This window comes from Nilaparvata lugens, chromosome 3 (assembly GCF_014356525.2).
Source record: "Nilaparvata lugens isolate BPH chromosome 3, ASM1435652v1, whole genome shotgun sequence".
NCBI lineage: Eukaryota > Metazoa > Arthropoda > Insecta > Hemiptera > Delphacidae > Nilaparvata > Nilaparvata lugens.
Genome location: NC_052506.1, coordinates 800,041 through 823,679, shown reverse-complemented (window position 1 = coordinate 823,679; position 23,639 = coordinate 800,041). Strand labels below are relative to the sequence as shown.

Below are 23,639 nucleotides of genomic sequence, written 5' to 3'. Positions count from 1 at the left end.
GCGTACAGACTTTCGCTCTGCTCCGCAACCGAACGTCACTCCAGCAGAGCGATTGATGATCGACCGGCGAGCAACAGTGGTTCGACCGGGGAACGCGAGAAGATCTAACATCTTCCGTAACGTTCATGATGGGTGCGTGGGCGGAGCGACTGTGGTTCGATGGTGATACGAGGGCGGTACGAGGGCGGTATGAGGGAGGAGCGTGCTCGGTGCGGGTTGGAAGCGCGAATATGTGTACGCAGCTTTATGCTATCTTTTTTCTATGGTTTAATTGTCCAACGAACTTGATCTGTAAAAAGGGTTTCTGAAGAAAGTGTTTGAAATAAGATTCCTAGTTTGGGTCAGGTGTGACCCACCATGCAGTTAAGGGAATCAGACCGTTATTACCAAAATATCTGAATCTACTACCAGGCAAAGAGAGCTCCCTGTTGGAGATGCTCATTGCGTATCTTACCATAAGCAATAGATGCTCTTTTGTATCTTCTCAGCAAAAGCATCCGAAAATAAGGAGCAGCTTTTTGGACGTCCTTTTAGAGTGAGGTCCACATTATAATGGAAGTGTTTGATCAGTAATGGTATTGCTACACTTGTCTATCATTCAACAAAGCGGATAGCGCTATCTCTTTCTCGCTCTGCTCTGTTGCCAGATCGTCTTTTAACATTGTAGAATTGATAATCAATTGACAAAATAGTTTATCTTAATTATGACAATTCATTATTAAATTATTGATAAATATAATTTCTTGTTTAATAAAATTTTAATTGATTATTTTTAACGAGAATGAACAGTCAATAAGCCTGTATCAGCTACCGTCTATAGAAGGCATTGACAAGACAGATGATCATCAACGTTGTTCTCCTATCTTTCTTCACTACCAACAGTTATCGACTTCTTGCGTATCTTCACAGAAGCAACAAACTTTGTTTGTAGCTTATAAAAAGCAACGTGTTGCCTCCGATGAGATACAGAAAGGAGCTGAGCTGGAGTTACGTCCTTTTAGCACAACACAATATAAAGGTAGAAGACTGTAAAGGACTGTGAGAAGGAGATGATGAAATGGAGTAAAAGGTGAAGAAGGAGGAAGGAGAGAAAATGTTGCTTTTCTCTTAGAATTGATACCTCCCTCGCGTTCGCTACCTTTCAGCCTGCCGCTCTGCTCTGCTCTCCACGCCACGCATCAACCAAATGAGTGGTTGACCCACCCGCCACCATCCTTGTCTATCATTCAACAAAGCGGATAGCGCTATCTCTTTCTCGCTCTGCTCTGTTGCCAGATCGTCTTTTAACATTGTAGAATTGATAATCAATTGACAAAATAGTTTATCTTAATTTATGAAAATTCATTATTAAATTATTGATAAATATAATTTCTTGTTTAATAAAATTATAATTGATTATTTTTAACGAGAATGAACAGTTAATATTACATCAATAAGCCTGTATCAGCTACCGTCTATAGAAGGCATTGACAAGACAGATGATCATCAACGTTGTTCTCCTATCTTTCTCCACTGCCAACAGTTATCGACTTCTTCACAGAAGCAACAAACTTTGTTTGTAGCTTATAAAAAGCAACGTGTTGCCTCCGATGAGATACAGAAAGGAGCTGAGCTGGAGCACAGAGGAAACTCCGTGGCTGGAGTTACGTCCTTTTAGCACAATACAATATAAAGGTAGAAAACTGTAAAGGACTGTGAGAAGGAGATGATGAAATGGAGTAAAAGGTGAAGAAGGAGGAAGAAGAGAAAATGTTGCTTTTCTCTTAGCTTGTAATCTCAACTACGTGTTGGTATCACCACAGAATAATTCTGTATCACCACACATGATACAGTATCATCTCAACTTGATACACAACACCATGATACTACATTTCTGATAAATGATAGAGCGCCAGTAAAGCTTAGCCAGAAAACAGCACTAGTTGCTAATAAAGCTGAGTATTGGTTTAATGTTAATAGGTTGATCGTTAATAGAAACAAAACAGAAGCTAATAAAGCTGAGTATTGGTTTAATGTTAATAGGTTGATCGTTAATAGAAACAAAACAGAGTCCTTACTGTTCGGCTTAAAACCTGCTAGAGAGAACAAGAATGTCAAGTTTTTAGGCATACACTTGAATTCTAAGCTGAGCTGGGAAACTCATACAATAGAACTCTGTAAACGATTATCCAGACTGACATATTTAATTGGCAAATTGAAATATTGTACTAGCTTAGATTTGGTCATCAATGCCTATCATGCATTTTTCCATGTGCATTTGTTGTATGGGATTCTGATGTGGGGTAATGCTCCTGGTGCTAAAGATGTATTACTGTGGCAAAATAAAGCTCTGAGAAGGATGATTGGCATCCCATTTACAGAGTCTTGTAGGGATCATTTTGTACGGTTCGGTATACTCATTGTGCCATGTATTTTCATTCTCAACTGTTTGCTTTTTGCTAGAGGCAATCTTAATAAATTATTGCAAAGAAGTGATATTTATAGTCATGTCACAAGAAATAGGTATCAGCTGCAGGTAACTCAGGCTAGATTGACTAAGACTCAAATGAACTTTGATTATATGAGTATTAAATTATTTAATAAGTTACCACTAGATGCTAGAAATGTTACCTTTAGAAAATTTAAATTTATAATGCTCACGTTCCTGAAAGCCAAACCACTTTATTCACTTCAAGAATGGCATGATCTGAGTATGGAGAGCCTTTCTTTTTCATGACTTATTTCACTGTTTAATAGTTATTTGTGCAACTAGTACGCAAAGTGACAGTTTGCTGCACCGAAAGAAACGTTTACGCCCGAGCCGTAGGCGAGGGCGGAATGGTTTGTTGAGTGCAGCAGAGGAACAGAGGTTCCTACAGTTACCATTGAATATGAAAAGTGGGTAATTATGGGTAAAATTGCCTGAAATCCATCAAATGTTTTTCTGTGTAATTTTATTATTGATAAAAACCTTAATTTATTTTCAAATTGAATAAAAATGTTGTCCTTGGTTATAATATCTACTTAATAATTAGCGCGTTGTGCTTCGTTGCACCTCTGCTCACTATAGCAGCCACAGCAGTCACTGTTACCAACTTCATTTTGATTTTGCTGCACTGTTGCTCCATATAACCTACTAAGTATTTTGCGTTGCCATGTTGCAAATCTGGAGTGCAGAAAAATTTTTCCCGCACTAGAGCGGAAAAGTGATTCTTTGCGTTCTGTAATCAGTGCAGCAATGGCCACTTTTCAACGTAACTGTAGGAAAATGTAATTCTAGGCTATGTCTATTTAAGTATTATTCATGTATAGAACTCATATATTTTGTGGAAGCTTATTGTTATGTGTTTTCAGACTTCATATTGATTTGTGTGAATTGCTTTATTCTGTATTTATCTATTGTATGAATTTTGCTTCTTGATGACTATGTCTATTGCACTATGTGTTCAATGACAATAAAGAATTCTATTCTATTGATGGGATATATAGAGGGGTGACTAACCTGAGGACACAGCCGGCGGCACAGTGGTGGTGGTCGGTTCCGGTGTGGTGGTGGTGGTAGTGGTGGTTGTGGTGGTGGTGGTGGTTGTGGTGGTGGTGGGTGGTGACACCAGCAGTGTGGTCTGCTCCTCCTCCTCCTCCTGCTCCTCATCTGTGGTGAGTGGTTGGCCGGTCAGTGAGTTGGCCTCCTCACTTTGCGTCTGCTGCAGAATTGCGTACAAGTCGTAGGCTGCCTTGTCCGTCATAGCTGTCAATCGATCAATCAATAAACCAATTCATAACATCCGTATATTATGGGGTTTATCAATAATGACTCTATTTATATAGAATAGAATTGAATAGAAAAATCTTTATTCATCAGACATATACATATGAATAGCGTCAGTTTGAAATTACATATAAGTCTTAACTTACTAATAGTTGGTACACGAATAAAATTCAAAATAAATCAATGATTGCTGTTGTCAAACTCCGGCAAAGAATACAGAGATAAGCTCACCAAATATTCCTTCAGATTATTACCAAATTTCCAATTCAATTTTCAATTCAATTTATTAAAAACACACAAAACAAGACAAAACAAAATTACAAAGATTTACGAAACAAATAAAACACAATAAAATGTTACAAATATAAAAAACCATGGGCTTAGTGTTTGGGTGTGTTGGAGAAGAGAAAAAAAAGAGAGGAAGATACCTAGCCAACCATGGTTTCCCATGTAATAGGCAGGCAAAGAAGAGAAGTATTGAGGAAAAAAGGAAGGGAGAAATGGGGGGAAGGAAGAAAACAGAGGAATAGGTACTCAAAATAAAGGTAAGCGAGTCCACTGAAAAATGAAAAAACTAATGAAAAAAAAATGCTGGAGCAGAAATCTCGAGTCATATATCTAAATGGAAGAAGAAATTACTGTATGTCCAGTTTTTATATCCAGTTTAATTTTTCCGCTGATCTTATTGTCCATGAGAAAGTGATTTGGAATGAGGTTTATTATTTTAGTACCTATGTAAATTAATTGCCTCCTTATACATTCAATATTAGTGTTATAGGTTACATATTTGTTAGCAGTGGCCCTTAGATTATAATAATTAAGAGTAGAGTTTATTGTGAGAGGAAAATCGGATCTATATTTTATTAAGTACTCAATTACGGTTTTTATGTATAATTGACATATAGTCATGACCTCAAAATCACTAAAAACCATATCCGTTGGATAGAGCCTGGGTTTGCTTAATATAGTTTTAATTATCAGTTTTTGTGCAACAAATATTTTGATATCTTCAATTAAATTTAAATTGCCTGGTAAATTGATAAAAAATTTTCTTTCTTTGAAAATTGTTTTTTTCTCAAAAGGATCCAATCTATGTCTCTCAATAATTAGGCCAAAAGGGGTATTATAGTTGTGAGTCTGATTTCTTAACTCTAATACATTGGACTGCTTCCTGAAAAACATGATCACATCGAATACATATTGACCATAAATTGTTAAAATCCCAAGTTGAGAGAACAGTAATCTTACTGAGTCGCTTCTTCTGAGGTTAAACATTATTCTAATTGCCCGCTTCTGTTGTTTAAGAATTTTATCCAAATTTCTTTTACTCGTACTGCCATATATGCACAGGCCATATGCTAAATGCGCATGTATTACAGCATAGTATACTGACTTTAGTGTTTGGATAATACACACGTTGGATATTTGTCTCAGAGCATAAAGACCAGGAAATAATTTTAATGAATAAATATACACCTCACTATAAATTATATGTGTTGGGGTATAAGTAATTAGTTGCTTATTGCGTGTTATAATTACTATTTACAAACTTCATTCACTGATATGGAATTAACGTTTTTTATAATAAAATTAGTAAAAATTTATAATACAAGAAAATTTTATGAAATTAGTAGATAGATGTTATTAATGTTCTATTAATAATAATAATAAGAAAGTTAATTTTTAGAAAAATGAGAAACAGTAAAGAAAAGAATGAAGAATAAATAGATTCTAATATTTACAGTCTAACTAAATTTTCACAATTTTCCACTCCAATATCAACCAACCAGGAAATAGTTATTTGTGCAACTAGTGCGCAAAGTGACAGTTTGCTGCAGAGGAACTTTGCGCACATATTTCACATTACATTTTTCCTACAGTTACCATTGAATATGAAAAGTGAATAATTATGGGTAAAATGATGGCTGAAATCCATCTAATGTTTGTGTGTGTGTGATGCTGTTATTAATAGCCTTAATTCATTTAAAAATTAATAATCCAATTGAAGTTGAAAATTCTCAGCCAAAGTTCTCATTTTTATTCATTCAAGAATCAGAAAAAATACAGATAGAACAAAAATTTGCATTCAAAATACACGCCAACAGCTGATTGGGATGGCTGCAAGATGGCTGAACCGACAAGCGCGCGACCTAGCAGGAAGAATCGTACCTAAGTTTGTTTCATCCAGCTAAAAAGTACTGAAACAGGATTCAGAAATTTAGACTTTTGCTGAAATTACCGAGAAAAATGCTCAAAGTAAACTGAAAAATATTTATAAAAATAATATTATAGACAACAGAGAATATTTATTGTAATATTCTTATTATTTTTATTATTTTTATTTATATGGATATCGAACGGTAATCATTAATCTCAAAATTCGAATTTTATAATGTATATTTGCTACTTTTCTCATTACTTGCAGTTGAGATAATAATTATCAATAGAAAAGAACTATTATTTATTATTAAATGATGAGAATCGGTAAATGATGATTATTTAATTATGATTTAGATGAACATTATTCTTATTTTGGATTTCTAGATTGGGATTTTATCATAAATGTAGGGTAGCCATTGAAATGATTCTTATTCAAATCTAACCACAGTCATTGTTACCACCTTTATTTTTGTTTTCGTGCACTAATCCTCCATATAGCCCACCAACTATTTTGTGTTGCCATGTTGCAAATCTGGAGTACACAAATTAATACTTTGCGCACTAGAGCAGAAAAGTGATTCTTTGCGTTCTGTAATCAGTGCAGGAATGGTCACTTTTCAAGGTATCTGTAGGAAAATAAGCTTTTCTTGAACCTGTGTCTATTGAATTCTTCCCTAACGTAACTTGGAATTGAATTGTAAATTTTTGGTCCCAAATATATGTAGTTTCTTTGCCCAAATGTAGTGTTCATCCTTGGTACAATTAAATTCGTGTTTCTCTGCCTTGTTTGATGGTTATGATCTGCCAGTCTTATGTGTTCGTTGTTTCTCTTCATTCGCGTGATGATAGCCTGGATGTAGAGTTGTCTTACACTCAGTACTTTACTGTTCTTGAAAAGAATGTTCGTGGGGAATTGATTCTCCCTGAAGCCTATTATTTTTAGTATTCGTTTTTGAAGTTTATAGAGAGATACAACATGTTTAAAATTCGTAGCTCCCCAGATAATTATGACGTATCTTAAAATTGATTGCACTAAAGGAAAATAAACAGTTTTTAGTTGAGGATTTTACGGAGTTGATAGAATTTGTAGAGAAGCTTCCTGATCCGGGTAATTGATAGATTAATGTGCTTGTCCCATTTGAATTTGTTGTCCACTATTGTTCCTAAATATTTTATTTCATTGACTTGTTGAATTGAAGGGCAATCACACGGGTTGTTGGTGCTTCCACAGTGATGTTAAATTATTGAAGAATCCGGTGGTCTCGTCCGTTCTGTCAGAGAAAAGGCTAAAAATTTCGTTTTTGTTGAATTTACTGTAAGCAAATTTTCTCTCAACCATTTATCGACTTTCATCAATTCTTCCTGTGCTAGATTAAAAACTTCCTCCCAGGAGTTTCCTTCAAATAGTATACACGTATCATCAGCAAAAGCTATTACTCTTCCTCTTATCTTAATTGAACATAGCTCATTTGCATATGCCAAATACAGAATTGGCCCAAGATTCTTACGCTATTGTTTCTCTATGGTAGTAGCGCGCCTATTTTTGTGGCAAAAATTGGTATAGTTGCTATAATTTAAGATGACCTACATAGAAACACAGTCAACTCAATGGTGTGATTGACAGAGCGTCAGGAGAAACCTATGTGCGTTCTGTGGTTTCACGAAAGCAAATCGGTTATTACCGCTCAATGAGGCTTTCGTTTGGAGTATGGCCTTGAAAAATAAGTTGCAAGCAAGAAGTTATGTAATATTGATGAACTAAAGCAAAGAATTGATGCCATAATTCAGGACATCACTCCATAAATAATCGACAATGTATGACGTGAAATTGAATATCGTCTTGATATTTTTTGTGCATCAAAAGGTGCTCACGTAGAAATTTGTTGAACTTGTCATGTGCTATAAGTAAAACTATTTAAAATTGGCTTCTCAATAAATCAATATTCATGTAAGTACACTAATTCGTTATTGTTTATTCACCTATGAAATAAGTTAAATAATTTATGCTCACTCTGTATATGCCTGTATATTTTATCTTGAGTATGTTCGAGTGCTACCAACCTGTCTCCTTGTCAGCCTGCGGTGACGGAGGGGGAGGTTGCACAGTGGTACCAACCGGCGTCTCTGCCTCGTAGGTTGGCAGCTCTGTGGGCTGCGCAGACGGGATGCGCTGTCGTTGTCTTGGTTGTTCTACCACATACTCCTCAAGGTCACTCTCCCTTGTGGTCTGAGGTGCCTGTTGTCCTACACTGGTCTGTGGTGCCTGTTTTGAAAGTAGTCGCTTATTTATGTTATGTTAATCTATATTTATTTAAACAGAATTTTAGGAGATAATATTATTGTGTACTTGAGACGTTGATATATTGTGGTTCATATTAAATAAAAATACTAATAAATTGTCAAAACCAAAGATTTTATTAAATTTAGAAAGACCGTTTTCGGTTGAGATTGACAACCGAGACCGGTCTTTCTACTTTTAATAAAATCTGTGGTTTTCACGATTTCTTAGTGCCGGTTGCACAAAAGCCGGTTAAATTTCAACCATGATTAATTCCACGAGAAGCCGTCTTTTCAAAAAAACCTTCTCTGATTCGTTCTTATGAAACTAATCACGGTTAAAATTTAACCGGCTTTGGTGCAACCGGGCCCTAGTCTTTTTATTTAACCTTCCGGCAGTCGCGCTTTTGTAAAAAGTACAACAGTGTCAATTTTTTGCTGCACAAAACTATTGAATGGGGTGGTGTCAGCGAATGAGCCACCTATGCATTCCAAAACTTTTCCCCCATCACTCCACTGAGTTGCAGTATCAACCGAGCAATGGTTCAGCCATTTAGTCGCGACAGTGCATAAGTCGTACTGTGCATAAGATAGGGAAAGACTGTATACGGGGACTGTAAATTGACCAATAACACAGAATTGATAGCTTTGCTTGATGTACCTTATTGGGCTATGAAATGGTAATCATCCAAATGTTCATAGGCTTGAAATAATCAAAGAAGATAGAAAAAGTAATTTTACAAATAATTAATATGTTTTGACAGTAAACAGAGTACATAAAAATTGGAAAATTGGATGTTGTAAAAAATACAACACACGACTGCTCGTGTGAATGAGTAGGGCGCGTCTACCGGTAGGTTAGGATAATATTATGATAGCCTATTATCTCACAGAGCTTCACAATAAATACATTACAGGCATGGATTATAAAATATTTTCTATTGAATAGAATAATATTCTATTCTATAGAAGATATTCTATTTCCCTGGAACGAATGTTGGCAGACGGCATATACTGTGCCATTTCAGTTGCTATGAGCCTTGGAACGTTCAACATTGCGTGTTCGCTGTCGAGCAGTTTTTTAGAAACAATGAATTTTTAGTGACAGTGCAACGCTTTTCCGTCAATATTTAGAGTTGGGCGTCGAGGTGCAATGCCCGATCGAAATACTGTACTCCGATGGGGTGCAGCGTTTAGAAGTACTAGTTCTGTGATGAAAAAGAAACACCTGGTCTTCCCCGTTCAGTTCGTACTCCGGAAGATGTAGACCGAGTCAGAACAGCAGCTGTTACTAGTCCTCGACGACATGATCTCAGGACTTGACGACACTGACACGGTCTACATTTTCAGGAGTACCAACTGAACGGGGAAGACCAGGTGCTTCTTTTTCATCACAGAACTAGTATTTCTAATCGCTGCAACCCATCGGAGTACAGTATTTCGATCGGGCATTGCACCTCGACGCCCAACTCTAAAATATTGACGGAAAAGCGTTGCACTGTGACTACAGATTCATTATTTCTAAAAAGCTACTGGACAAGGAACACACGATGTTGTACATTCCAACGCTTATAGCGCCTGAAATAGCATAGAATGAGCCGTCTGCCAACATTCGTCCCAGGGCAATATCCCCTCCCGTCGCCGAGTACTAGCGGTTCGAAAAATATGCGTTTCCTCTGCACCACTCTGTATAAAACTATATGAACAGAACCTGGTTTCGTGGATTCACCAGCCACATCTTCAGCTGTTTGTTTACAAACTGATTTATAGCTTTATATAATAATAAAAGTGTTTGACAATTTCAATTTGTGTTTTTATTATGGAAGAGTACCAAACCATCTCACACAACACAACTTTTTCATTTCATTTTTTTCATCCCACTGACCACCTATGAAAGGGGTATAAGGATTTGTCAATTATAATCTAAGTCGTCAATCTTTGCACCTATCACACCTGAATACGTGTTCAAAATTTGAAGCTGATTAATCAATTCTTTCGAAGGTTATAGTAGAACATACAGTACAGACGGCCAACGACTTTGGCCTTCAGTAAGTCAAAAGTGAGAACTCCTTGACGCTCGTTCAATAACCTTGATAACTAATTATTTATGTCTAGTAGCCCTACATGGGAAATTAACTTAATATTATATTTTATTGATGCTAATATTATTGAAATATGATGATATCAATCAACTGGCCTGTGGTTGTCTCTGCCGTGGTGACTGTTGAGGCTCCACCACATACTCCTCAAGGTCACTGTCACGTGTGGTTTGTGCCAGTTGTGGTACAATGGCCACTTTGAGTGTGCCCTCGTCGGTGACTGGAGTCACACCTGATGCGCCACTTTGGGTCTGTGACTGCGGGTGACGGATACGGGGCCGGCTTTGAACTGTGGCACAAAAATTCGATTAATCATTAGACGAATTTACAAAGTAACATCATAGAACAAGCATAAGCTAGTCTGGTAAGGCCTAGAGAAAAGAAAGTATGAGAAGATATCCCATGGTTTTAGACAAAAAATACAAATCAATATCATAGATAAGCATAAGCTAATACAGTAAGGCCATATAAGAAAATATAGCATAAGAAGATACCCCATGGTATAGGGCGATTACGTTGCAAATTTCACTGTTAACTCAAGCCGATAGTCATAGTAGTTATTAGTCGTGAAGCTATCGTAGAATAAGCATACGATAGTACAGTAAGTACTATAAGAGAAGCCAAGGCCATTTTCATCAATAAACGGAATGTGCTTTCCTCCAAAAGTCTGAATTTGGATTTGAGAAAGAGACTTATAAAGAGTTGTATCTGGAGTATTGCACTATATGGCTCAGAGACATGGACTATCGGTAAGGCGGAAGAAAAGGCAATTAATGCATTTGAAGTATGGTGTTGGAGGCGAATGCTGAAAATAAAATGGACCGATAGAATAACAAATGAAGAAGTTTTTTAAAAGGGCTGAAGAGACACAAAAAACTCTATTGAAATCTCTTAGGGACAGACGGCATTCTTGGATAGGACATATTATAAGACACAGCGAATTCACGCTAACAATACTGGAAGGTGCAATCAGTGGACAACGGGCTCGTGGAAGACCCCGGCTACAATATTTGAAGCAGATAACCCGGGATCTTGGGGTCCAGAGCTATACCCAACTAAAACAGCTGGCTCTGGACAAAGATGGAAAGCTGCCAACCAATCGGACGATTGAAGCAGAAGAAGAAGAAGAAGAAGAAGTACAGTAAGGCCAAAGAGAAAAGATAGCATGAGAAAATATCCCATAGTATAGGAAGTGTATGTTCAAAATTCACTGTTAACCCCAGCCGACAATTGAATAGAATTAATTTGGAGAAAGATAGATGTTAGATTATTGGTGTTGAATAGAAAAATCTATCATATAATAAAAAAAGAATTGCCTTATAAACGTACGGAATAGGTAATTCAAGAATGACGCATCATCACGTCTGAACTACTGGACTGATTTACTTGAAATTTTGCTTATAGATTCTTAATTTACCGAGGATGGTTATAGTCCTATTTTGAATTCTTCAAGATTTCATTAGGTCAAGTTTTCAATTGGACTTTTGGGGAGCACGGGTTACCTGAAAGTCTATAATATTATGAAGGAAAGAATATAATAACTAAATTACTTGGTATATAATGTAAGCAAGATGTGCCTTCACCAAATATGTAAGGGTGGGAAAATGAAAAACAAGAAACACAAGAAAAGATCGTACAGGTTTTTGATATTCAAAACAAAACAATAAATTATTTATTACAAAATCAGAATTATAATTAGAAATTACGAAATAATAATAATCAGGTGAATATTTCAAGGGCTACTTGCTTTGCTGCTAATGAGGATTCAATGTTTGTGGTTATGAAAAATTTAAGAACAATGATTCAGTAGTCACCTACCTTTTTTGAAATAGCTTCCCACTTTGGCATCCACTGGTATTTCGCGGCGTTAATTATTAATTAAAAATCAAGATAACTGATCCAATGAAATGGGTTCAGATCCCGTCCTATTCAATAATACAAATTCTCTTTAAAACTGCCCGAACTGCGACAGGAAAACTGTATTATAAAACAAGAGCAAAATCTATCCCCTTCACCAGAACAGCCGGACTTTACTCACAGTCCTAACGAACGAGCTCACACACCCTCACACACTGACCAAAAGTAAAATTTTGGGTATTAAATATAACTCAGTCAATGCCAAACATGAAAGCCATTTCAGTACATATTTTTATCTGTCGCACAGGCGGCACGTTTGTTATTAAAAACAAAAGAGAAGCTACATTAATTTTGACAACAAATGAAATAAACAATCTTTCTGTCGATGACAAAAATTGCTCAAAGACAAAAACACTGTTCATTAAACTTTTCTAAATTAAAACTCTAAAATCCTGATCAATATGAGATAAATATATGATTCATATATATGTCCCATATGACCAGGTGACAATAATAAAATAGCATCAGCGTGTTCAAGGCGCATAAGTCTGTACAAACCTTTAGAGTACAGCAGACCACAATAATATTGTGAATTGACATTTTTGGAATAGAGAAATCTTGAATGGTCTTGGTTTGGCAACTGCTCAGTTACTCAATGACTGACTATTCTGGAAGTTGTGTTATATTAAATGATTGAATAAATGAATTGCATTAGGCCTACCTCTTGGAGAGGTCTCCTCAACGCCATGACTGAGCTGAGGTTGTCCCTGATCCTGGTCTGGCGAACTGTCGCTCGCGTGCGTGCGGAACGAACTGCTGTCAACCAGTTCCAAGCTCGGACGCTTCACACTGCCGCCACCTGCAAATACATTCAAGTAGATAAATAAATAGGATATTTGAAATAAATCTTTAAAATCTTTAATTGTCCCAAAAAACATAATTACAATGACAAAAATGGTTATATAAGAAAAAAGTAAAATAACATATAAAATGAAAAAAGAAAAATACCATTAAATAAGATTATACATAACTATATTGAAAACGGGAAGTCCCTGCAAGGTTCGAAGGAGCCTGAGCGCAGAGGCCGAGCAAATTCAAGGAATGCTTGTTTGTATGTTCGACGTTTAATTACGATTGTTTTCATCAATCAACTTCAAATTTAGACACAATATTTGAATCATTATACAAATCAAATCAAGCTTTATTGTTTACACCAGTAAAAAAGAACAGGATACACTAAATCAACAAATCATCCTATCAGATATAACTTACAAAAATCTGGTGTGGCGCACTCACACAACTTTCCTTGCCGTTATGAAAATTGATCACCTGACGCTAGTGTTCCCGCGCATCTCAAGTCTACTATTCAAAGATTTGAGCCAGCTGGTGACAGGGCAATAACGCTGGAGACACACATGAGGTCTGCTATCTCTTCATAGTGAATGATTTAATAGAATCAACAATAATTTGCAATTGAATAATCACATTTTCTCGAATTTAAAGCTTATTTTCAATTTTAGGTGAAAATGTTACTAAACATTAATTGTAGAGATTTTCATGCTCAATCTACTCCACTTGATTTTTTTCGTTTCAATTGTATCTGAAGCCTGATAATTGGGAATCTATCTGCATTGATGGGGCGAAGCTCCTGAAATTTTTACAGATATACGAATTGTGGCAGTTGATAGAGCTTATCGATGACTATTTTAGGTAGGGTATGAATTTGATCAAAATCGTTGGAGCCGTTTTCGAGAAAATTGCAAAAAAACCCTGTTTTTGACAACATTTTCGCCATTTTAGCCGCCATTTTGAATTGCATCAGATCGAAATTGTTCGTGTCGGATACTTATATCGTAAGGACCTTAAGTTCCAAATTTCAAGTCATTCCGTTAATTGGGAGATGAGATATCGTGTACACAGACGCACATACACACACACATACAGGCCAATACCCAAAAACCACTTTTTTGGACTCAAGGAACCTTGAAACGTATAGAAATTTAGAAATTGGGGTACCTTAATTTTTTTCGGAAAGCAATACTTTCCTTACCTATGGTAATAGGGCAAGGAAAGTAATAAAAGGATATTATTCCTCACAGGTATTTTAATTTGAATAGCAATTTATCAATAGAATATAGTGTATCATCAATACAACAATAATTAAATTACACAGCTCATACTGAGAGTGCACAGCTCATACTGAAATAATGGAAGAGAGACTGATGAAGAAATAAAGAACATATTCATATGGGAGCCAATGCAAACAAAATTGCTATTCACAAAAATTTTCCGCGAAGTCCTTGTCCGTGAATAGGAGTCGAAATAATGGGACATTATATGAAAAGGATGAGACACATTTGCACATACACACGCACACATTCATCAATATTTTTGAAACTTGTCATATCCGAGCATATTATTACAATATCTCATAATGATACACAAACCCCAAATGTATGTAAAATAGGGAGGAAGCCACTACTGAGGAATCAACTATAGTGAGGTCCACGTTATAATGGCAGTGAAGAAAGATGGGAGAAAAACTTTGCTGATCCTCTGTCTTGTCGATGCCTTCTATAGACGGTAGCTGATAAAGGTTTAATGATGTAATATTAACGGTTCATTCTCGTTTTAAATAATTATGTTTTATTAAGCAAGAAATCATATTTTTCAATGATTTCATAATGATTTTTCATAATTAAGATGAAATATTCTGTTAATTAATCATTAATCCTAAATTGTTAAAAGACGATCTGGCAACAGAGCAATGCGAGAAAGAGATAGCACTATCCGCTTTGTTGAATAGACAAGGATAGCAATACCATTGCTTATTAAACACTGCCATTAAAAACGTGGACCTCACTATAGTAACAAGGCAGGAAGAAGAAAAAAATAATAGAAGAAGAAAAAATTGTTTCTTGCAGATAAAAACATTAAAAAAAGAAAACATATATTATATTAAAGACAGATTAAGTTCGTTGACCAAACAAATTTTCTCAGTCCTTCGTATTTTTTCAGGAAATCACAGGATAATATTGAAAGTGAAGAATATAAATATTACAAAAGCAAACAAGCTGTCAGCTGGATTATCAATGGCATGCAATTAATAACTCAATACAACTTTTCTCAACTTTCCACTGATCTCAATAGAACAGCTGACAGAATATCAGAGGCGTTTTGAGCGAGTTCTCCAATCAGGGGATTATTTTGAAATACATTTATGCATTTATTGATTGTTTGCCTACCTGAATTAGCACCAGATCCGCGCACCCTCGTGACAGGTGTGTCGTGTGGAGGGGTGAGGGGTGTAGTGTTGTGGTTGGATGACCTTGACCGAGGTGGGAAGCGGGTGTTGGCGGGGAGGCGCTCCTCTGACACGTCATCGGCCTGCTCCACGGAGGCCGGTGAAGGGGAAACTTGGCCACTGCGGCCTCTCGACCTAAACAAAACATTTATTTATTCGATCATTTATTGAATCAAGATTTACAATATTATCAATCAAGATACAGCCAAAAACTATTCCTCCCCCGAATTTTGATTAATATACCAGTCCAGAAAGACGGTTATGTTTCGCACTTAATAGAATTTGTGTCCAATTTAATGAGCAAACACTTACAAACAAGAAATTTCGAATTTAGAGAGATTGAAACCCAGATTAAATATAAAAAATCGTACAATAATAAAAACACATAATCATGAATGATTGAGAATGGATGAACTGGCTTATAGCCGTTACTATTCCATGCCCGAATTTTGAATGAAAACTATTCCAAAAAATGTTATGTCTCGTCATCACTTTCAAACACTAGGGCCCGGTTGCACAAAAATTTTAACCGTAATTTACTTTACAAGAACCAATCAGAAAAGGCGTTTTTGAAAAGACGGCTTGTCTAATTGGTTCTCGTGGAATTAATCACGGCTAAAATTTAACCGGCTCTTGCGGGACCGACACTAATACTTTTAGACCCAAAATATTTACACATCTAGTATTTTCCAACCTCTATTCAATAACAATCTTTATTCAATAACACACAATGGAATTCAAACACATACGAACACAATAATGGAATCACAAGATATAGTCTAATACGACGAATTTATTTTGAGACAAACACAAGCATGTTTCATACTGTATAAATAAATTGAATTGTCAATAAAAAACACTGTTACGTTTCCATGTCACACTGAGGATAACAGCATTGGGCATTGAAAGATGTATTTGCTTTCTCAAAATAAATTTATTCCACTTTTAAAAAATAGCTCAAATAGAATGAATTTTCCCGTACGAGGTTCACGTTATAATGATAGTGGAGAAAGGAAGTAGAGCAGCGATTCTCTACCTTGCCAGTGCCTTCTACAGATGATGGCTGATACCAGAATATATATCTGATGTAATATTAACTGTAAATTCTTGTTTAAAATAACCAACAATATTTTATTCGCCAAGAGAATATATTTCTCAATGATTGAATAATTATTGACCGAACAAAGTGAGGTCTAAGATTCAAGTCGACGGTTTCGCATTTCTCTTTATGTTTATATTCATGTTTTTATGTTGCGCATTTACAGCGAAACGCAGCAATAGATTTTCATGAAATTTGACAGGGATGTTCCTTTTTGAATTTCGCCTCGACGTATACATACGGTGTTTTAAAATTTTGCATTTTAAGGATAATACAAAAGGAAAAGGAGTCTCCTTTGAACGCCAATATTACTGCAAAAATCATACTTTAGATTATTCATCATAAATCAGCTGTCTAGTGGACTATAATACTACCCGTTCAAAAACATCAAACATCTTGAAAATGTATCTTTCCATCAACGTTAGTAGACAGTTGACTATAATACTACCCGTTCAAAAACATCGAACATCTTGAAAATGTATCTTTCCATCAACGTTGTAGACAGTTGATTTGAAAATGTATCTTTACATTATGTAACATTGTAGACAGTTGAATGAAAAAGACTAAGAAATTGTCAAAAAACTACAGATTTATTGATACTTAGAAAGACCGGTTTCGGTTATTACACCATTGTCAATCTCTGATAAACCGTTGCAGACAATTGCAGCCAGACCTGATAACAGCGCTCACACTCACATTCCGGGACGACACGTCACGGTACGATAGGACAGAAAACTCTATGTTTATTTAGGATTTTTTCTAGACATTTTAAATTGATAAATTATTTATTAATTTTTGAGAGAACGTAACAACAAGTCAATGTAACTTACTGAGCGCGAGGTCTACTGTTCACAGAACTACTAGTTTTCCATAATTGAGATTAGATATTTTTTCAATTAATTATATTTCTACATTGTTAAAAAACGATCTGGTAACATTGTGGAGGTGGAAACGGATAGCGCTATCTGCTTTTTAGAATGATAGACAAGGATAGCAACACCAATGTTGATCAAATACTGCCATTATAACGTGGACCTTAATATAGTTACCTGGTTCCTCCCCTGGTAGGTAGCACCTCGTTGCTGGCTGGCTCCGGGGTGGTGGCTACTTCTCCCCCACCCCTGGTACGCTCAATCGTTGTGTATCTGCAAACAATAATCAAACATTATTGGTCTCAGTTTATCTAATTACAAGCAGGTAAACCGTGCTCCAATTAAAAACTTGACAAACTGAATATTTGACCTACTGAAATCTTGAAAAAATTCAAGATAATCAGTCCAGTCTAATGACAGACTAAGATCGCAAACCACTTAGTTTTGATATATTTTTGACGACACAAAAGTCTATTCAAAAAATTAGACTATAGTGTCCTTAAAAATAATTGAAAACGAAAGATTAACTAGCAGTTCGTCATGGACAGTGAAATAGATGAGTATAGCAAACCAATTTTAATCAGGTGCTGACTTTATAACGGGAATCTCACTGAAATTATATTGATAATCGATTAAAAACAAGGACAGACCTGGACTTGGGACCCTGGCCTCCTCTCGCGCCACCACTGTACCTCTCCTCCTCCTCTTCCTCTTCCTGCTGCTGAGGTGCGGGGGGAGGGGGTCGCTTGCGAGCGGCCGTCTGGTCGACAGCCGATTGTCGGTCAGCTGGCTGGTTGGCCACACCTCGAGACGGAGCATTCGATGCGCCACCCTTTGAACTGGACGCTGCCGAATTGGCTCCCTTCGATGGGTCCTCCTATAAATCAATAAATCAATTACAACCCCTTATTTTGCAGTATAAGAAAATTGTAAAAATATGTCTGAATAGACCAATTAGATATCCCACTAACCTAATCTATAAAGAATTCAAAGTTCTAAGCCCTGAGGATTTATATAAATTGAACTTATTAAAATATGTATTTGAACGACCATTAGATTTCCCAGTGACTCCTGAACATGGATATACAACTCGTGGTCAAGCCAGAGAGAAACTGTATGAGCCGAGATGTGTAACTGCATCTGCGGCTGGTCATGCAGCCTTTCAGGGTCCTCGTTTATTTAATGTTTTACCTCTCGATATTTCTAGAGAGTCCTCCTTATCGATTTTCTGTAGAAGGTTTAGACTGTATTTATCGGCTTCATAAATTGTTTCGTTTCGTTTTGTTTCATTGAAATATGTTTAACTTTATTCTGTAAACTAGGCTATATAAACTAAGCATTGAATCAATTTGTTTCTTTTTGTGGAAGATGTGTATTTTTGTTTAGATTGCTTAATGGCATAAGATAATACTATTTATGTAAGTAGATCTATATAGTACTTGAAGCAGCTGAATCGTTTTTCTTATACATTTTCTGTAATTCATAAGACGAACCACTCCTCGACGCAGGCCTAGCCTAATGAGGAGTGCACTTGATATTTTTTATGTTTTATGCTTTGTAAAATTGTACAATGAAGTGAATAAAAGTTATTATTATTATTATTATATTGAGTATATAATGATTTATTTTTTTAATCTATTTATTCATTTACTTATAATTGTGAAATAATAATCTAAGAGTTATAACAATTACAATAATTAACTTACAAAAATAATATAATAATTAATTAATAATCAAATAGTTGAAGTTTGTCTTGTTTGTAATTATTTTAACAAATAAATTAATGAAATGAAACGTAATTAATAAAAGCTTGAAAACAGAAAGTAACTGCATCTCAACTTTCTCAGTTATTTTGCTAGATAAGAGTGACACTATAAGAGGTTTCAAAATCGTAATTTTAAACCAAGGAAAAATTAAAAAACATGGTTTTTATAATAGAAAACACACTTTTAATAAAGGTAATTCACGAAATACATACTTCAGCATGTATAACTGAATCTTATCTGAAAACTGAAGTCTTAGGTCGGTTACACAGCTCGACCGACCGTCAGTGCGTATGCACCATCCTGACCATACATAAGTTTTTCTGACTCACAAAATGGACGCCTATACAGATAGTTTAATTGCAGCTTATTATCTTCGTGAACGAAAGATTAAAAGACGCAGATATCAAGTCCACCCGATGGTCGCCCAAAAAGCATTTCAAAGGGAATTTAGTACCATCAGGTCGACCGACCGTCAGTGCGTATGCACCATCCTGACCATACATCAGTTTTTCTGACTCACAAAATGGACGCCTTTACAGATTGTTATTGCAGCTTATTATCTTCGTAAACGAAAGATTAAAAGACGTAGATATCAAGTCCACCCGATAGTCGCCCAAAGAACATTTCAAAGGGAATTTAGTACCATTATATACATTATTGTTTGGGGTGAAGATACATTTTTCAACTACCTCAGAATTTCCATCAGAAATTTTGATGAGTTATTTCGAGCTTGTATCATCATTGGGAATACTTGCAGTCACTTTAAGCTACGGATCAAATAAATGTAGATAATATTAATAATATATTATTTTTTCAATAAAAAATTTAGAAATGATTGAAGAAATGTATAGAAAAGCTCTGAATTCAAATATGACAATATTAATTGAATTCATTCATTCTGCTATTCAATTCAATATCAGCTGATTCTCAGAGGTGTCAGCACTTTGGTTATGTTGCGATAAGGCTACTGTACTGATCAGTACAGCTCTGAAAGCTTCTATTTGTTTCAATAGCGCGTCAGTCGACCGATGGAACGGATGCGCACGAGCTCGACCGATGGTCTTCGTACGCTGTATAAAACGGATGGTCCTGACCGTGCGCATGCGTGCCGTCAGTCCTGCTCTGTAAGGATACATGGAATATCTATGGAAAAGACAAGCGCGACTGACGTACGCACTGACGGTCGTTCGAGCTCTGTAACCGGCCTAAAAATCTCCGTCTGTCTACGTTGCCTTCTCAGTTCTCGGCCCTTTTTTTTCATTTTTCTTTTCATTTTCATTTTTAATCCCACTGACCACCTATTAAAGGGGCCTAAACATTATTTGGGGTTTGTCAATTATAATCCAAGTTGTCAATCTTTGCATTTCATTATGCAAAAAGAATTCCTCGCTAGAATAAAGACAAAACTGCAACAACTCCTCCCTCACCTTAATTCTAAACTTTTCACCTGTGAGAGCCTCAACGCGTATTGGCAATGAATTATAAAGCCGAAGTACTGCACTCTTTACCCCCCTTTCATACATACCAGTTCGATGAATGTCGTCTCTGAGGTTTTGTCTATATCTGGTATTGTATGAGTGGATCACTCTCCTGTATTGAACCTATCTTTATTCCTATCAATAAAACAAAGAGCCTCCAAAATATATACACCTGGTAGTGGGAGAATCTTCAACTCTTTGAAATAATCTCTACAACTTAATAAACTCTATATAAACTCTAAATAAACTCTAATAGATTCACCCAACATCACTAACTGCCCACTTTTGAATAATAAATATATGTATTGCATGAGTTGAATTGCCCCAAAATATAACACCGTATGAAAGAACAGAATGGAACACAGCAAAATAAACACTTCTAAGCGTTCCTGTATCCAGCAATTTCTTCACGGTTCTAAGAACAAATACTGCCGAGTTGAGTTTGCTTTTTAGCTGGTATAAATGAGGTCGCCAGGAGAGTTCAGAGTCCAGCACCACTCCAAGTACCTTTGCCTCATTTGCTGAACCCATCTCTCGTATACAATACTGCTTCTCGAGCCGTCCTCAATGGGATCTGCATAGTCTGATACAGTTTGATTTAGTACCAAACAATTTCCTACTTCCTTGACGTTATAATAAGAGGTTTTATAATTTACTGACGATAAATCCGAGGTTTTCACAATGTGATACTAATATTTCTGCGGGATCTATAAATAGATGACCTCACATCCGTGTTGACACTAGGCCGAAATAACCAAGCTACACTGTAACTTGAAATGCTCGCTTCAAATAACTGATCGACAATCTTAATTCGAGCAATTCAATGTTTCAAAATATGTTGCGTCCAGACTCACCTCGTCGTCATTGTAATAGTAGTAGACATACTCGTACTCGTAGTCCTGTCCGTTTGGTCCCTTCTTGACGTTGACACGTGATGCCTGCGACGTGCCAGCTCCGGTCAGCTGTTTGTCGCCCAACGGTGTGTCGACAAAGTCGAACGTGCCCTCGTCCTCCGCCGCCGTCAGCCTCCGCGGCTGTTTCACCGAAACTATGTCGTACTTCTTTGTGTCGTCACCAGCTGTCAACATCAAAATTGAATCCAAATCGAATTAAAATTAAATAACATCAGAATAAATCAATGTATTAAGTAAGGTGAGCTAGAAAAGGATAGCGCAAGGTGCTTTGTCGAATGATAGACAAGGTAAATCAAAATCAAATCAAATAACATCAGAATGAATCAATGTATTATTATAGTGAGGTGAGCTGGCCTTCGCTTGCCACGCCTCGACAAAAGTCGGAGCGAAGGCAAGTGAAGGCGAGCGCTGGTGAACCACCCATCCACACTCTGGCGCTCGTCGCCATTTGTACGCACTTGGCGAGAGTGTGGAGGCGGCATTAGAATAATTAATCATCTATTTATCAATACAAATATTATTAGGTTTGTTTGCCACAGTTTAGTTTGATAGTTGTTCACCTAAAATTGAAAATAAGCTTTAAATTTGAGAAAATGTGATTATTCAATTGCAAATTAATGTTGATTCTATTAAATCATTCACTATGAAGAGATAGCAGACCTCATGTGTGTCTCCAGCGTTATTGCCCTGTCACCAGCTGGCTCAAATATTTGAATAGTAGACTTGAGATGCGCGGGAACACTAGCGTCAGGTGATCAATTTTCATAACGGCAAGGAAAGTTGTGTGAGTGCGCCACACCAGATTTTCTTAACGTGATTTCGATAATCACGTTAATAATGTGTTCATTGTTATATTATTATTATTATTTATCATTATAATTTTTACAATAAAGCACTGAATGGGAGAGAAAAACTAAGGATACTCCTTGTACTATTTCTCTCCCAAATTTAGATAATATTATTTTAAAAGTCCGAAATGAGGTTATGATTCCACTTTTCTGAAATTTAGTCCCTTTTCACTAAAAAACAACAGAAACTAAGAATTTTGAATTTTGAAGGTTGAGAAACTGGATAGAAAACAAAAATATCACACTCAAATCACTAATAATTGAAACATTTTCACGTAATTTTACAAAATTTAGAGCCAGAAAAATAGAAATTATTTATAAAGTTAACAACAGAACAGCGTGTCAACTGACTTATGGGCCACTCTGTATAATAATATTTACAGAGTACTGCAGCGAAACTTCCTTTTGTTCAAGTAAATAGAACTCTTTGTAAGGATCAGAAAGTTTGTATTTATTTTTTGTAATGTGCATTTATATAATGTTTTGTTTCAATTAGTTTTCAATATCAAATCAGGTAGATGATGTCCCCCATTCTCCATACACTGAGTAAACCGATTTCTGGCGTTTGTCATGACTCTTGCCAGCATTGCAGGCGTTATGTTAGCAATTTCTTCCCTGATAGTTTTCGAATTGTTTAAGGGGTCTTGGTCGGTTCAAATAAACAAGGGATTTCAAAAACCCCCATCGAGAAAAATCATAAGGATTCAAATCGGGAGATCGGGCTGGCCACTCCAAATCGCTCCTAAACTGAGTTGAGGCGTCATGGAAAGAGCTCCCTCAATTGAAGTCACGTTCACAATGTTCCTGCACGATTGCCATCTTGTATGGATGGAAATGAAGATCATCATGAAGAATTCGGCCCACAGAGCGATCGAAAAATCCAAGAGCAGACGCATGTTAACGCGCAGAACGCTGTGGTGATCTCGACATTGAAACTCTCGCTGCCTCAATGTTCTCAGGTGACATAATGGGCCGAGGGACTCCAGTTCTTCGTCTTGTCGCACTTGCAGATTGTCTGAAGGTAGTGACCCACGTAACAATTGATTTCCGATCCGGGACAGTAGCCAAAGGGGCAAAATTAAAGCGATCTCGAAATGTGCGCTAGGTTGTGATCAGAGAGCATCCGTTCGAAAAATAAGTCTCAACGGCAAATGCACGCTTCTCATTGTTCCAATGCATGATGGCGAATGAACATATCGGGAAGAAAACTGTATGAT

General features: G+C 36.4%; 1 protein-coding gene across 1 annotated transcript in view; it reads right to left on the bottom strand.

Annotated features, from left to right (window-relative positions):
* Positions 1-23,639, bottom strand: part of LOC111048164 (flocculation protein FLO11) — a 48,019-nt gene that overhangs the window by 19,202 nt on the left and 5,178 nt on the right. The window contains exons 4-11 of the mRNA XM_039425286.1: positions 21,515-21,738; positions 18,067-18,293; positions 17,594-17,689; positions 15,387-15,580; positions 12,863-13,000; positions 10,383-10,573; positions 7,970-8,171; positions 3,482-3,727 (exon numbers count right to left, since the gene is read on the bottom strand). Coding sequence (XP_039281220.1) covers positions 3,482-3,727; positions 7,970-8,171; positions 10,383-10,573; positions 12,863-13,000; positions 15,387-15,580; positions 17,594-17,689; positions 18,067-18,293; positions 21,515-21,738 — 1,518 coding nt within the window. The remainder of the gene's footprint in view (positions 1-3,481; positions 3,728-7,969; positions 8,172-10,382; positions 10,574-12,862; positions 13,001-15,386; positions 15,581-17,593; positions 17,690-18,066; positions 18,294-21,514; positions 21,739-23,639) is intronic.